Source organism: Pempheris klunzingeri, chromosome 24 (assembly GCF_042242105.1).
Source record: "Pempheris klunzingeri isolate RE-2024b chromosome 24, fPemKlu1.hap1, whole genome shotgun sequence".
Taxonomy (NCBI): Eukaryota; Metazoa; Chordata; class Actinopteri; order Acropomatiformes; family Pempheridae; genus Pempheris; species Pempheris klunzingeri.
The window spans coordinates 7,037,481-7,054,276 of NC_092035.1; the positions used below are offsets into that span (position 1 = coordinate 7,037,481).

Sequence of the window (16,796 nt, forward strand, 5' to 3'; positions counted from 1 at the left end):
TACTCAACAAAATACTTTCAACGTACAGGCACTGAATCCTCATCCAATGAGCACATGTGAGAAATGTGGAGTATGGAAGCTCACCTACCCGGTGGCTTCTGATGGGGCCCGTGGATGAGAGGGCTCGTTGAACCGGAGTCTTTTCTTCTTATTTGGGAACGCAGTCAAACGTAGGTGTGAAACTCCAGACAGACTTCTACAGAGACTAAAATTTGCCAGTGTTCAGTTTCTTCCATCTTTTTAAACATGCACTTTACACACAAATAAATTAAACTTCATTTTGAGTTAAACTACTGATGTGCATGAAAGGACCGGCAGTTTGGTTCTGAGAGTTTCTGCTACTATTTATTGTCTCCTGTCCTTATTTCCTTGTCCTTTGATAAAATCTGACAAGAGATGGAAATAGAGACTCACTGACAGGAACATGATGAAACAATCCCTGTTCCACTCACACAGCCCCATGCCATGTGGTCACTGCAGGTGTAGCTGGTAGAAAGTTACATTCCCAGGCACAGCCACTCTGTGAACAGTCGATATGACACACGTTAGATGCATTCAATGGGGTTGAATGGCCGCTCAGTGTGGGAGGATCCCCTCGTGCCTTGCAGGTTACATTCCCTCCATGGCAGCAATACTGTTACTGAAATCATATTAAGTAACATGTTATTTTACTGTGTTACTGCTCAACCTGTGATGGACTGCTGACCTGTCCAGAGTGCACCCACCCTGTCACCCTGTCACAGCTCCTGTCCCAAGCACCAAATCAATGTGTATCAAGTCATTGACATTTTTACTAAGTCTCATCTTCTTCTTTTAACAGTCTCTTGTGATAACAATATTCCAACCTTGCATGTTTATAATGAGGTGGTTTCTTGCTGTTTCTTGTAAAAGCTGAATCATTTGGTATGAAGGAATTATGAGAAAATATAGCATCAAACATCTTGTTTTACATGAAAAGAATCGTGTAAAACAGAGAAAGGGTTCTTGATAAATTGAGAAAGGAGCAGTAACACACCATGTTTGACACATGACATGACAGCATACATTTGATGTGTACATGGTTAGAGCTGATAGCATCTCACTTCACTGCCGTTTCACTGATCCATTCATTCATTATGTATGCCGCTCATCCTCAGAGGGCTGGAGCCAATCCCAGGTGTGACACAAAGAGACAGTCAACCACTCACACTCATTGATACTTCAGTAAGCTCCCTGCTTATTGATACGTGCTTTAATAAGTCTGTCCTTCCAGCAGTAGTAGGAGATGATTTGGTGTTGGGTTTAATACTTAAAATAAGGAAAGTAACCTAAATACCTGTTTTGAATTTACAGCTTTTTGATTACAGTGGAATTATCATGTTGCTTCACTATCTTCTGTTTTCTAAAGACTTACAGACATGTGTAGTTGTTTTTAAATTAACTTTGACTGTGAATGCACGGCCAACATTTGTACTTTTAACTTACACTTTACTTGTGTGTGAATGGGTGCATTCAGTGTCACACACATTGTGGGAACTTTGAGCTGCACACATACCGCACATTTACATCAAGAACATTTTTCTTTTTATAACAGTTTTTGTGTTCTTCGCTGTAAACACAACGTCACGACTTCACAAAAGGTGAGGACACAACCTGGCTTTGCAATTATTTTTGAATGCTGACCTTTAATTTAGCTCAGCTGATCTTAGGTTACTCCTTAATGTGTGTCATTAAGTACTTGTAAGCCTACTTTTGCACAATGACCATATTAAGTTTTCTCAGTTTCTGGGTTCAATAGCCCCCCCACCTCCTTTTCTTTGCACTATTACTGACCAGTTTGGGAAGCCCTTTCACTGTTTTTTCATTGTTTTTTTGTGGATTCACATCAAAATCCCACCAGGAAAGAAAGATTATGCCCCTTAAGCTACTGGCTTTTAATGTAAAAATGTGCAAGTGTTAATGTCATTGACAGCGACTGAACAGCAGTCAAAATAATGTAAAATTAGAAGCAACTGGAAATAAATTGTGAATCTCAACAGTATTTCTGTTGAAACTGAGAGCAGCAGATGGGTAAGTGTGACATCAGGAAACAGAGAGACATCTCATAAAATAAAATAGACTTCTAGATAACACATAGTCTCTCTCATCTCTTCTATATACCAATTTCAAATAAAGTTCTGATTCACTTTCACTTTGAATTAAATTGAGAATTTACAGTATTGTTAAACTGACATGCACAGACATTCAACCACATTTGCGCACACAACACACAAGCATCCAATCAAGTCCAAATCATCCTTGCATGTTTCTTTTTTCTCTTTTTTTTAGAAAATACTGTGATATTTTATTAAAAATGTTGCAGAAAAAGTTTATACAGGTGTCCAGCCAGAAATATCTCTATTATCACTTAAGGCAAAACCGCAAACAAATATAAGACAAACCAAGGATTTTAAAACTCTACATTAAAACCCTTGTTATCTTGACTGGTTTAGAGACCAAATGGCAAGAATATATCTTTTATAGAATTTACAAATGTAGCTCAAAATTTTCTGGATGTACTTCCATTTTTTTCTAATAGGATGCAAAACGGAAAAAAGAGTTAATGGTTACTTTTGTAATTTTATAATAATTAATATCATTAATATTTACACTCATTCACTTGCTTTTGTAACCCAAAATATCACAAGCCTGGCACAATACTTTACATATTGCTAGCATATGACAATTTGAAATATCTAACATATATTTCTTTACAAACATATTCAACTAATATTGATACAAAAAATCACTGCCTGTTTTTATTTCTAGATAATACATTGCTGGTCACATTGTAAGCTCAGGCAGTGCTGAGATTGCAAGACAGAAAAAGCCCACAAAGAAAACAAATGGAAGCATAACAGGATGAGAGCAGGTGATGGGATCAAGTCAGTCCTCATTCTCAGACAGGAGATGTGTCTGAAAATAGAGCAGAAAGCTCCTCCTGGACATGCAGTGTGGAGACAAAGCAACACACAAGACAGTACTGTATGTGATGACCTGCAGACGTACAGTGTGCAACTCTCCAAAGATGGGATTGTGTTCGCATTTTGGTCGTTCTGTGAAAAAGTAATGATACAGGTTGTAATCAGAAAAAGAATGAAGAATGTTTGGATATATTTACACGCACCTTAACAGAAAGCACAAGCTAAACCCAAAAAGATCTCAGCCAAAATAAAAACAATAATAGAAGGAGCTCTTTTAATATATTTTTTCTTTTTTGAATTTTTAAATTGCCACGCACAACTATATACCATTTTTGTTTTTTTCTTTTTTTTCTCTTTTTTACAAAGTTTTCATAAATACATTTCAGGCTGGGGAGTAGAATTCTGTGCCCAAGTCAGGTGTGTCTGATGCACGAAGGATCATGACAAGATGATGCTGCCACTGTCTTCCTTTTGTGTATTTATGGCAAAGGCGTCTTTATCACACCGAAACTGTTCGTTTTGTGTCGTAATAATATTAACAGTCATCCCCCGGTTGCCTTAAATTTTGGTAAAATTCATCGAAAACCTTCCATAAAGCTTGGCTCCAAATAGAGTTATTACTATAGTAACATTCATTTTGAAAATTTTCAAGAGTTCATGATCAATTTATTCGGTATATACTTTTCAAGAAGGCATGGTAGCAAAATAACATCTGCTGAGTCTGTGCCTCACGCAGTTTTATCTTGTCATATTTGCCTTGCGAGGTTAGTGGCTGATCCAGAGGATATTCGGCACCGTCCCCTCCCAGCAAAGCTATACCCGCGTGGTGGAGTGGCCGTGGGGTAAGTTGGTACTGTTCTGGCTACCACCAAAAGTATTGAAGTTGTGCAGAGGCTGCATGCCAGCCAGGGAGTTGGGGATCATGGTGATGGTGCTGGGCGTCATCAGGGGTATGTCGTCAGGTGATCGGCGCAGGGTGAGAGTGTAGTCAGGCGGACAGGTGAGGCGCAGTGTATCGTGGGTCTGCATGGACTCACACTCGTGGTGGTGCTCGTGCTCCAACTGCTGCTGCTTCATCTGTAGAGACATCAGCTCCTCACTCTGCAGGTGGGCTACATCGTTAGCAGTGGAGGGCGTGTTGGTTGGAGCAGAGTTGCGCTGTGGAGTGGGGGCCCGCCGGTTGGACTCATGCCGCCGCTTGTCTTTCTTGTAGTAGAGTGCAGCAAAGGCCAGGATGTTCAGAAAGAGGAGAGATGCTCCAACTGCAATGGTGACACTGAGCTCGGTGGAATAGTCCCTCTTGGTCTCAATCACCACAGTCGACTCATCGGTCAGGTCACCACTCTTGCGCTGGTCGGTGGTCTGTTTGGTGTTGGCGTGTGGGACCCCTGGGTGGCGGGTGGTGGATGGCCAGTTGTTTTTGCCAGGAAAGCGTTTGGTGTAAGGGTAGGGAGTGGTGTCCTGCGGGGGTATCTTAGTGGTGGTAGAGACATATTGAAAAAATTCATTTATGTTGTGGAGATGTGGAACTAGCTCTAACCAGAAAGCAACCTTAGTAGCACGATAGTGGTCTCGGACTCGAGGTTTGAGGCCAATGTGAAGGTAGAGCTGGTCTTTGGGGTTGTACTTGGTCCAGGCTACCTCCTCAAACCGGTTGGGTTTTGTGTGGATGAACTTCGTATCCTGTGGAACCGGTTGGTTTGGATCCCTGGAAGAGAAAAATAGACGAGAAAACTGAGAAGAAGGCCCGTAATAAAAGTACCAAACTGTTTTCAGCACATGTGCAGAGCTGGACAGTGCATTTATGGTATTTTGTAAATATGGCACAGTAAATATGTATTATTAGCACATAAAATATCATGAAAATTGCAAACTACTGCTTTCACCTTTGTCACCATTTCAAACGCAGGATTTTATGACTCGTGAATTGGCTTTTCCTTTAAATCATTTTAAAGAAGGGGCGATAACACAATTCAACAATGTAACCGTCCATTCATTTCACTTTGAACTAATTTGTGATACTTACAGATGAGTCATAACTCAAAAAACTCTTTTTCTATTTTCCGCTCCCTCTGCTCAAAGCTAATGCATTTCTAGGTGACTCAGAATTTGAATGCACAAGCTGACAAAATGTTCTGTGTCCTTTATACACCTTTGAAACATTTCCAGGATTGTTGTCACATTTTCTTAATATTCAATCTCACCTGAAGTGTTATTTTTTTGTAGTTTGGAATAGAGCTGCCTCTCTAGTGACATTGTGGAGGCTATTTCATTAAGTTTGGAGTGGTGAGGGGGAGTGAAGGCTAGACAACCTTGGAGCCGACACACTGGAGTTTTTGTGTATCTGTGTGTGTGTGTGTGTGTGTGTGTGTATTGTTGGGGTGGTGTTTATCTGAATACTCAATAGGAAGAACTCATATTGAGTCACACATTGCATTTTTGGGGATGAACTCATGCCTTTGTATGAGAGACAAACAATCAGTGAGGGTGTGTTTGCTGAAAATGTTTGGTTATAGATAGATGTGTGTATACACGTGTGCCTGTGTGTGAATGTATGAATATGTGTATATATGAATAATGAAGAATTAAGATGAAAACATAGAGCACTGCTGTTGATAAAGAACTTGTTAAATTACCTTTCTTGACCATTTATTTTACAAACTAGACCATCAGTGACTTGACTGATCCCTTAATGCTGACGAAGCATTTGATCTTAGTGGCTGTTGTGTGTAAGCTAACTCTGATAAAAGACACCATTCAGAGTCAGAAATGTGTCTTTTAAACTGTTTATTTTACTGCACTCAGCACTGAAAAATAGCTCTCAGTACTCCTTTGTATTTATGAGACATTTTGTAGTGAGTCCTAATTCGTTAATGTCTCCATTTTCTATCTTTGCTGATTGCAATGCTCTCCCATACTCCCATACAATACAATAATACAATAAATGTATTATTATTACTTTCAGTTTGGTAACTACTACAATTATCTCAAAAGATAAGGCAAGGTTTCCAGTAGACTAAGTTATGTGAAATGCATTATTACTTTCAGTCCTTCGTACTATGAACATCCAACTGTAGCTAAATCTTGCAGTGACTACTCTTTGTAGGAGGTAAATGTAAAGTTTGATGTTGGAGGATTTCATGGCAGGAGATCAGTGCCACAAGCAGCAGATTCATACAGAGGAACCAGCTGAGTTAAACCTCCTGCAGACTCATTACATCTGAACCCTATGGAGCCTGTTTGGTTGGTGCTGTTGGTTTGAAAGGATCAGGAGTTTCTCCAATCAGTAAAGGTCTTTTGGGAGAAGTTCAGAAACAAAGTAATCACAGTTTTTGGAATTTGTAGAATACTGGAAGGCAGCAGGGAAATAAATCTGCAACCACAAACCCAAACCGTACACTTTATCATCACTCATGTCGTCTCCTAAACTTCAATGAAAAACCAAACACTCATTTGGGTATCAGATGAATATGTTGCACAAACAAAACAGGAATATTACTGACATCCATGACTGACTATACAGATTGAATATTTATTCCATAGCAGTGTAACAGCTTATTTTGTCAATATGGACCCCACGGAGAGTAGCTGTTGCCAAGCGCAACAGGGTAAGGGTAAACGCATAGTTCCAAAATGTACACAGCTCCACCTGTGCCTTTGCATAATGTCATTAAAATGGCTGCACTCAACATAATGCAAGGTCTGCCCGCCAACTGGTGGCTACATATGGTACCATACATAAGGCACTGCTAGCATGTGGCGGACCTGTCATCTCAGCGCTAACATATGCCGGAACAATATGCCGCTCCTCTGCCACTGAATTTGCCAAAAGAAAAAAGAAAAAAACAACACTAAATGAGATTCAGGGTCTCTGCTCATTGAATTGCAAACTCCACGCTTTGCTTGCATATGTTTCCATGAAGCATCTGATCTGCTGATGACAACAGAGACTCTTGCCACAGGTTGAGACGCTAAATTTGAACTCTAAGTCTGACAGGTGTGTCGCCAGGGTAGTGGCACAGATGCTTTCATGTGCTTAGATGAGTTGTAATGTATTCGGTGTTTCCTCGTACTGTCTGACATCACAGCAGCTTTAAATTTTCTGTGAAAAAAGCAGCTTGTATCGAGTGCTGTATAACTTTTCCAATCATATAAATACAGGCTAGCGTTTCAGCCTTTTATGCATAATTGGCACAAGCTGTTGTTCCGACCGGCCAGTATTCAGCTTGCCATACATGATTAGTACAAAGAAAAAGTCATTTTTGGTATCCCAGTAATGTAGTGATCACCACTTCTGCACTGAGGTACAGTTAACTGTTCTGATTTTCTAGATAGTGATACAGTTAAGTGAAAGGGCATTACTTTCTCTTGGCTGTAATTCTCACTTCTTTAGAGTAATTGTAATAGTGTAATGGAGTCAGGGCAGTGATTTTAAATTCTGGCATTGAAAACTAAATTTGGCCCTGAGGTGAGGGCTTGAGGGGAGGGGGCAAGGGAAGTGTGACTGAAATAAAATCTGCATTCCGAGGAGAGAATCACTCTTCCAAAACCTGAGGTCTGCTCTGAAGCCTGGCCGGCTGCCCAAGTGACACCCAGAGCCGACATTCATGCACCGAGACAAGCTCCTCTCGGCTGGAGAGCAGAACCTGAAAATACAAGCCTGAAGCAGCAGGTTGAGAAACTCAACAGCAAAATTAAAAAGAAAAGTCGTTCATGAGAACAGAAGGTTCAGACGATTCTGGAAAATCAACGGGTTCGAGAGAGCTCTGAAACCAAACAGGGGAAGGTTGACTGCCAAAGATTATTAATGAGGAATAAATTAACTGCCTTTGAGAAAGTCTCTGTATCCAGATGGAGGAGACTGAGTGAGATTGGTTGCAGGAACAAAATGAGAAGATGGAAGCTGCTTTTAAAGAGGAGAATGAAAAGATAAGGACTACTTTTGAGAAAAGCTGGCAAGAGCTGAAGGCAGAGTGTGAGACCTGATGGAGCAGTGGGGAGGAGAGCGTAGCCACTAAGCACGAGGAAATGAAACATAAGTGTGAGGCACAGTTATGACAGCACAAACTAGAACTGGTGATTAGAGAAAAAAAAAAGACCAGAGGATCACCGGATTCAAGTCAGCCATGATGACTCTAACCAAGGAGTATCCGTTAAGGATGAAATCCTCAACCAAAGTGAGAAGGGGTGAAGGAGCATATGTGGCAAGAAAATCTCGCCACGATGAAGGAGTAACAAAAAGATTAATGAAGAAGGCAGATACAGCAAAGGAGAAAATAAGACTCCTGGCAGCTGAATATCCAGCTTCAGGTACACTTTGGAATAAATGCTCAGTGGACTCAAATAACTTGTTCAGAGATAGATTTCAGTCAATTGAAAATATGCTGTCTTTGTCTTTACCTGACCTGACAGCAGCGCAGCATTACTTGTAAATACAGTCGATTAAAACCAGGTAGAATCTCTGCCTGAATCCCTGTCTGTGTTTGTTTGTTTGTGATAGTCTGCAGTAGAACAGGTACGTACTGCCTCACGCTCTGAGTGCATCACTACTCAGCCTACTCAGCTTCAATGTTACCAATCTTTAAGTTTCAGCTGCCTTAAGCAATGCAGGTGATAACTGACAGACGTGTTTGTCCCTCGGGGCTTACCATAGCTTTATGCTCTTGCTGTTGAGTCCGTTCAATACAACTAACCCGCATACTTCCCTCCACCAGACTTGACTTGACCGCTGCTGATATCAGCTTTTGTGCAGACACCTTCCTGTGCGTGTCAGACTGCAGCATGTAGGCTGAAGACTACCGATTCATGCCCCAGAGTCAGACAGTAGACTCAGTGATTGTTGGCCTGTTAGCCTGCAGATAGTCTTCTGCTGCCAGTGGACTATTAGCAGCTTTTTGTAGTCTGCAACTTAATATAAATATATTATATATATATAAAATAATTTCACATGGGAGCTGCTGGTCTACTGCTGCTTCTAGTTATAGTTAAAAGTGGGGGTGCTGATAAGTGACAGGGAAGGGGAGGTATAGCAGGAACATTTTCATTTAACACCTGAAAATACCATTTCCTACAATATAGAGGCTTCAAGCATGACCAATAATGCTGCTCTTTCAGTCCAAAGCTCAGTTTCTTCTGCACCAGAAAATATTAGTTTTTCATTCTCTTCATTGTCGCAGTGAGTGACTGACTAAATGTTGCCTGTGAGTGACACAATGCGTGTTTTTCATAGCTTGACATGACCAACTGCAAAGCTGCTCTACTCATTGGGACTTTCAACTCAAAACTAAGCTTTTATTGTGTTTGTGGTCTGATTCAACATCGTGTGCATTCACACGATAAGCAGCATGTGTTTCTAATTCACGACAAACATGTCTGCTACCCCAGGTCTAAAAGTGGGGGTGCATCATCAATCTACTATCAGTATTAGAAATATTTTTCACCTCGGTCTTCAACCAGCAGCCACCGAATGCTTGAGAGACAGCAACACACCCACTTCCAGCCCAATCATAGCCACAGTCACACTCGATCATATTGTGTGTACATCCTAACTGCCAATTTCTTTTGTCCCGACATCAGGAAAAGTTTCAAAACATCACTCTGTTGTGATTCACATCACAGTGTGGAAGACTTCTTGAAAAATGGCCACACTCCCAGGAATTAATTTGCTTTCAGTCATTGCTTTATTGGAAGCCCACTGAAAAAAAGAAAGAAGAGAAAAGCGCCTTCCCAAAAAAGTCTGCAAAGCAGCTAATCCCCTGCTGATCAGGCATCGATTGGATGGGAGCCAAACAGAGAGAAGGGCAGCGAATGCTACAGCCTATGAAGCTGATCAAGACTTTATGTATTCACCTTTAAGTGAATTTTTAGTATGAGTGGGCTGCAAACACCCTGATACCTAATCTCAAGAAAAACGTGATCCAAATATAAACAGTGAGCAAATCCAGCACTGCCACATCACCAGGGGAGGATTTGACTTGTTCTATTAACCTCCACTTGATCCCTTTGGCTCATGAGTTAATCATTAGTACACTAATCATAACCTATGTTTTGTTGATACCCTCTCCCAGATCTATCTTTGGAGTATCAAGTTATTCTTTGTAGGCTTTTGAAGGTCATTCTAATTGTAAGAAACAGACTAACAAGGCACCCCAGGCACTTCTCCCTCACTTCTCATTCTCTTTATTTTCAGGCTTATGGCATTGCCACTGCATACTTGACTGTAACTTTCAGATTAAGTTACACTTCTCAAATGCTTTCAATTGGCATGTCAGTGGTACTACATTTGAAAGTAATGTCAAAAAACAAGGAAAAAGATAATATGAATGTATTTTATTGCTGTTGTTGTTTTGTTTTTTCCCTTGGCGATGAATATGTTGTTGCAGTGTTTTTACAAATGATAAATATAAATGTAAAGATGGACCACGTATGACACTAAATGGTATTCTTCCTCTCTTTTATCCATCAGGCACCAAGCACAGCCAGAAATGTGCAAGGAAGACATATAAAGCCAGATTTCACTTATATTTTATTTTTGGTTTTGCATTTTTTAAATGATTATTCAAGTTTTTATAGTGGAACATAATGTTGTGTCGTTTTTATTTTATGGGCATTCATTTCTCATGTTCTGTAGTTAACATTGAATGATTAGGATGGGCACACTGTCATTTTTACGGATGAATGAACTGAACTTTGAACCTGGCATGTATGAACCAACCATTGGATGACTTTTAATACTAAAGAAAATTCCAAAGGTTACAGCAGAGGAGGAGATATAAAAAATGTGTACTAGACAGAGGAAGTATAAAAATAGATAATATAAAAAGAAGAGGAGATGAATAAAGTGAGGTTGTTCTAAATATATTGCACATTGGTGTACATTAGGCAGACTAAGTATGTTTATTCTCTAATAATGTGATCAATGCATGTCAATGCATCAAAACCCACCAGAAGCACTGCGGCGCCTCCTAGAGGAGGTTTGGCGTCCCACTACACTAAAGATACACGCTGGGTCTATTCTAAACTGACCGCGCCGTGTGGCACAAAGCAGATGAGGCATGCAGGGAGTCAGGCAAACCGTTTTGCAAGATTTCAATCACATTATTTTAAATTGGTGGCACCAGGCCAGACGGTAACTGGTCTGAGGGTTTTGTAACACCATGGATGACAAGAGGTTCGTCTTGGATGTAAATGGTAAATGGTCTGTATTTGTATAGCACCTTTCTAGTTATTTCAACTACTCAAAGAGCTTTACATGACATCCTCATTCACACATTCACACATGAGGAATGTAATTTGGAGGAGACTGTTCTTTCACACACATTCACACACTGAAGCTGCTTCAGGTGCAAGTTGGGGTTCAGTGTCTTGTCCCAGGACACTTCGACATGTTGACCTATAGGAGCTGGGGATTGAACCCATTGAACCCCCGACCTTCTGATTGAGGGACGACCCACTCTACCACTGAGCCACAGCCACCTGTACCGTACCGGATGTTGAAAATCACTTTCACTTTCACCCATCGTCTCTTGGCTTCAGCACAGCCAAGTTGCACATACATAGAACTCAGTTGATACAAAACACATTTAAACTACACAAAATAAGAAATGCAGCCTGTTCATGTTAGAGGAATGAAAATCACAGGTCGATGAGCAAATTAACAATATCTCAGCAAGTCAATTAAAGCAAATCAACCAGCCAGGGAAAATTTAGATTTACTTCCATGTGGCTCAACCTAACCAAGGCTCAGCTTACACTCATCAAGGGCAAGTTGAGTGACTGGAAAACTATTTTATTTTAGATCCAAGGTGATTATTCCCTGGGGTGCACCACATCCTGAAATATGTGTATATGTTTTAGTTGAAAACGTTACTGTCATGGCCTCACTCAAGAGTAAAGTATATACTGCCAGAACTAATCCTCATATGAACACCGGTTAACATGAATAAAAATACAATAAAACATAAAGAAAGGACAGGACAAAGGGAGAGAGCACTCACCCTGTCTTAGCAAAGTTAGTCCAGTAGGTCATGACGACAGCACTCAGCATCACATCATTCTTGGAGAAGTTGCAGTTGAACAGATCCGTTGGGCCGATCATGGGGATTCCAAACACGTATGGTACTTCATCTCCGTGGGCCGAGTCCGCCCAGCTGGGCTTCATGTCACTCTGACAGTGGTGGTAGAAAGCGTAGAAGTAGGTGGGTGAGCCATACTGGGCATGGAGGTCAGCTGTTGCCACTGCTGGTGCCACCCACTGGTGGTCTGTGAACAAAGCCACCAGTGTCTTACGCCGGGTCTCTGGGTTCTCTTTATCTGCCCAGTCCGTGTACATGAATTTAATGGTCTCGCGCAAGGTGTCCTTGCCCTCTGGGTAGCCATAGAGATGGTCCACAAAGTCTGACACAGCAAAATCAAAATCATTGGCAGACACCCCATCCTCACTGTCCACGATGCCGTCGACAAATTTAAACCCTTCACCCTGATTGACCCCAAGCATTATGTCATAGTTGAGGAACTCCCCTTGCTCCATGAGGATCTGGGGGTCATCCGGGATGACATCGCCATCAATCACAGGCCCGAAGGCGATATGGTATTTTGCAGGTGTGATGTACTGCTCGATCAGCTCCTTATAGTTCTTGTTCTGCAGGCACTCCACCAGGTCAATAGTGTCTAGCATGTTGCAACCCACCTTCTCAGCCAGGGCTCGCGTGTACTTGGCAGGCTGGTAGTTGACCGCCCAGCTGGACAGTGCTGTGCCACTCTGGATGATGGCTTTCTGGAACAGATCTGAGAGTGAAGCTGGTATTAGTGAAGCACACACACAAATGCTGACAGCAAAGAGTTCATCCATCATTTTGTAAGGTGAAATGCAGCAAACACTGGCTTTAGTAAAAACCATGGAAATAGACATTTCTGCTGTGTGGAAACAGTTACATTCTATTCTGTGTTCTAATGGCAGAGGAGCAGAGGAGTTATTGGGGTGCACCAATTCATATTTTCTTCCTGAAAGAGATCCTTCTACCGACACTCAGGGTATCTGCTTTTGTCTCTACCTGATACCAGTAATTTCCAAACAGAAAGTCCAAACAAAATCAAAATTCAACAAGTCAACCATTCACAAGCTAACCCATTTTGCAGACAAAAATAACCAATCGATTTAAATGTACTGGCAATAGTTTTTTGATTGTTAAAAGAACATAGAAATGTTCCTTTAGAATATTCTTTTATCTCTTAACTTCTCAGGGGGGGGTTAAATACACAGTTAAGCCCTGACAGGAGGAGCTCTGACAGGGAACCAGTGTAAAGAGACTTGTGCTGGGGCTTACAAGCTTTGGGCAGGCAGTGTCTTGTTAGCAGTGTTTTTGAGGGAAAAGGACCACACCAGCATCTAAACGGACAAAAATGACCTACGAGCTAATTAGCTAATGTCAGTCGTGCCCTTTTCCCTGGATGTCTGAGTCTCTTGTGCTGTGTCTCAGTACCTGTCTGGTTGGCTTTATGCAAATACAGTTTAATATGAATCAATTTAATGGCAATCAGTTAATGAAAACTCAGAGGATGCAATCATCAAATCAAAGAATACATTTCTCCCTTTGGAGAAATGAGTTTCTCATTTATTTTCAGTTGAACTTCAAAACCTGTACACATTTCAATGTCAAACTATTTGAGATATTTTTCTATGTGTAAGGTAACGTGAGGTTGAAACAAGAGATCGGTTCTACCTAACTCAACAGTCCCAACTCAACAGTCCTAACTCAACAGTCCTAACTCAACAGTCCTAACTCAACAGTCCTAACTCAACAGTCCTAACTCAACAGTCCTAACTCAACAGTCCTAACTCAACATCCTTCACCTCTTCAATCTTGTGTGGCTCCTTTATCTCACATACCAAAAACTACCTCTCCTGTGTTGTGGTCTTGTTGAGCTCCATTTGCTAAAGTTCTATGTTCTAAAGTTAACCTGTGTTGAGGGTGCCAATTGTTCCGATGGTCCATTATCCTGAAACCCCAATAGTCCAATCCTATTGCTCAGAAAATACTCACTCTCCCTGTAGTTGGTAGTTCAGTGACACCCAGTTGGTTTTTATGGTAGGTTTTTTTATCAGTAGTAGCTTTATGGAACATCAGCTCATTGCAGTGAATGATTCAGCAGACCAGAACACAGGATCATTGTGGATCAGGTCACATTTGGTATCTTCCCAATCCACTTAATGGAGGCAGGATCATGACTACTACTGTTCCAACAGATTGCAATTATCACTATTTATACCCTGAATGAACAGTTCAACCTAAACGTAATGGTGAGAATAATGATTCAGAATATTGACGCTGCATCATTTTGTTCCCAATGAACAAACCAAAAACATTAGAGAAACTTGCTGTTTGTATAGCAACAACACCTAAGGCCGTTTCCACATCCTGGAACATTGGTAGCACGGCTTCATGGACTGCCAATCAGCAAGTAGGTCACAATACACAATGGAAGCTGGAGTTATGTGTATTTTTTTTTGTTTCAGAGAGTGCTATTTATACTCATGCAAACACACAGCGGTGGTGACTCAACCAGGCCGATTTGAAAAGTATGTTTTGAGCACACGGCAGACATTTCCCATAAGGCCTGGTTAGCAGTATACGAGCTTGTACTGCTGCTACTGTTAGTCAGATGTGGAGTATCAGTTAAACCTCAAGATAGATGTTAACTTCAAAACTATACACACAGAGTGTCTGGGAGTTTTTTATGACCATGGTTATTTGCTGATGCACAAGCTGATGGTGCTGTCTTCAGAGCAGCTTTACAACTATTTACTGCAGCAAATGCAAAAAGTAACATTACCTTTTTTGATGATGTATTATACATCACCAAGAGTGTTTGGCAGGGCACAGAGTGTTTGTGGACTCTCTCAGCCATGACTGCTGCCCATCAAAACATGAGGAGTTTATTTGAATGTAAAGTAATCCTTTCCTATTCCCAAAAGTACAGCATGAAGAAAAATGACCTGACAACTGCAATACAAGACCAGGAGAGCAAAATTCTCACTCAGTCATTAACCAATGGGTAAAAATGGGTAAATAGGGTAAACTCACTGGACTACCAGCAAGATAAAAGGGTTGATTTTGTGGAAAGCCAGTTTTAGTCCCACATGAAGAAGAAAATTATTGACATTTTGGCTCTTCTATCTAAAATTTCTATTAATAATACATATAAATAAATATGTAAATACGATAATCCAGAATCTGTTCCCATTCCACTCTCCTCTAATGCCTTCAGTCAGAATATACACGTGAATGAACACATACTTTGGTAGTTGTCTCTGCATGTGGTGATCAAAATGTGATGGCATGAGTAATCTGATGAAGAGTTACGAAACATGTTATTCGAATAACTGATGCTACTGAAGTGGTTCAGTGAACAAGTTTTTTGTGCTTATGTTCAGTGTTTGCAGGTGGTTTTGGTCTGTTTAATACAACATCAGGAGTTTTCATGTCCTGTGCTGGACACTGCACGTCAAAAGTGTGCAAGATGATTAATAAGATATGAGAGTATCTTTTTTCTCATAAAATATTCATTACAATGAAAATAACAAATCATTCAAGTTTACCTTGAATTGTGATAACACTGAAATAATAGAAAAAAACATCTCAAGTTCACACTGAATGAAACTGGAAACTGAATGAAATGAAACGTACTTATTTGTTGTTATTGTGCTGATGCAAATGTATGTTGAGGCGTGTGAGCTCATTCTTTGATAGCTAATGGTATAATGCTATAATAGCTCTTTGACTGTGTTATTGTCGTACTGAATAAAGACATGCACTGCAGTCTAGCTCACCTGTAAGCTGTTTCATTATCCAACTTATACAAACATCGAACTAGGAAGTTAGGCATAAAAAGAGAAAGAAAGCTGTGCTTATTGACATGTGTCGGCTGTGCCAACAGGATTTTGACTACATCAGCCATCAAAGAACTAGCTAAGGCACCTCAACATACACTTGCCTTATCAAAAGTACTACAACTAAATGAGATAATAACCCTGAAATTGCCATTTTACGTTAAACAACATGAACAGCAAATGAAATATACTTCATGTAAGAACCAAAAACTCCTAGGGACGGGGCCAGAGGAACCATCATGGGGTCATTTAAATTAAAAGCATTTTTTGCCATTTTTGCCAGCAATTTTAATGGCAATAGTAAAAATGTCTTGGAACACAGTAGTGTGGAAAACACAGTTTATCCACTACAGACCATAACTATCCACAACAAATGCCATGCAAATCTGGTCATGGATTAAAGTGTGGAGATTATCTATGACAAATTAACTTTTCCAGCAACAAACCCAGAGCTTACTGTGAACATTGATGTGAAGCCTATAACATATCAAAGCATGATGAGCAGATGCACATATATAGCAGTAATGACAAAATGGCTCTTTGTGTGTGAGCATACCTCTGTGTGGTTAAGCATGCCGGTGAGAAAGCACACATACCTTCTGAGTAATGTGAGAGGGTGAGCAGGCTGACGCATGATGCTCCGGCGCCAGAGCCAAAAATGGTCACTCTCTTTGGATCTCCTTTGAAGGCCTGGATGTTTTCTTTGATCCACCTGAGAGCCTGAATTTGATCCAGCAGGCCGTAGTTGCCCTTGGCTGCCTGGTCTCCTGTGCTTAGAAACCCTGGATTGATAAAAATAAACAAGAGAAAAACAACTCTCAATTTCACATCTGAAAACTTTTTGTCATTGATTTAATCACAGCTGAGAGTTTAAAATAGCAGGTTTTTTGTTTCCATTAAGGTCTGAAATTTCACTAACTTGTGTCCTTTGCTGTTTAAGTGAGTTGAACTGGAGACATTAAGAA

At 40.6% G+C, this 16,796-nt stretch overlaps 1 protein-coding gene across 1 annotated transcript in view; it reads right to left on the minus strand.

Moving 5' to 3' along the window:
* Nucleotides 1-3,704: 3,704 nt before the first annotated feature.
* Nucleotides 3,705-16,796, minus strand: part of nlgn4xa (neuroligin 4 X-linked a) — a 67,403-nt gene continuing 54,311 nt past the window's right edge. The window contains exons 3-5 of the mRNA XM_070855461.1: nt 16,428-16,613; nt 11,939-12,728; nt 3,705-4,650 (exon numbers count right to left, since the gene is read on the minus strand). Coding sequence (XP_070711562.1) covers nt 3,756-4,650; nt 11,939-12,728; nt 16,428-16,613 — 1,871 coding nt within the window. The 3' untranslated portion in view covers nt 3,705-3,755. The remainder of the gene's footprint in view (nt 4,651-11,938; nt 12,729-16,427; nt 16,614-16,796) is intronic.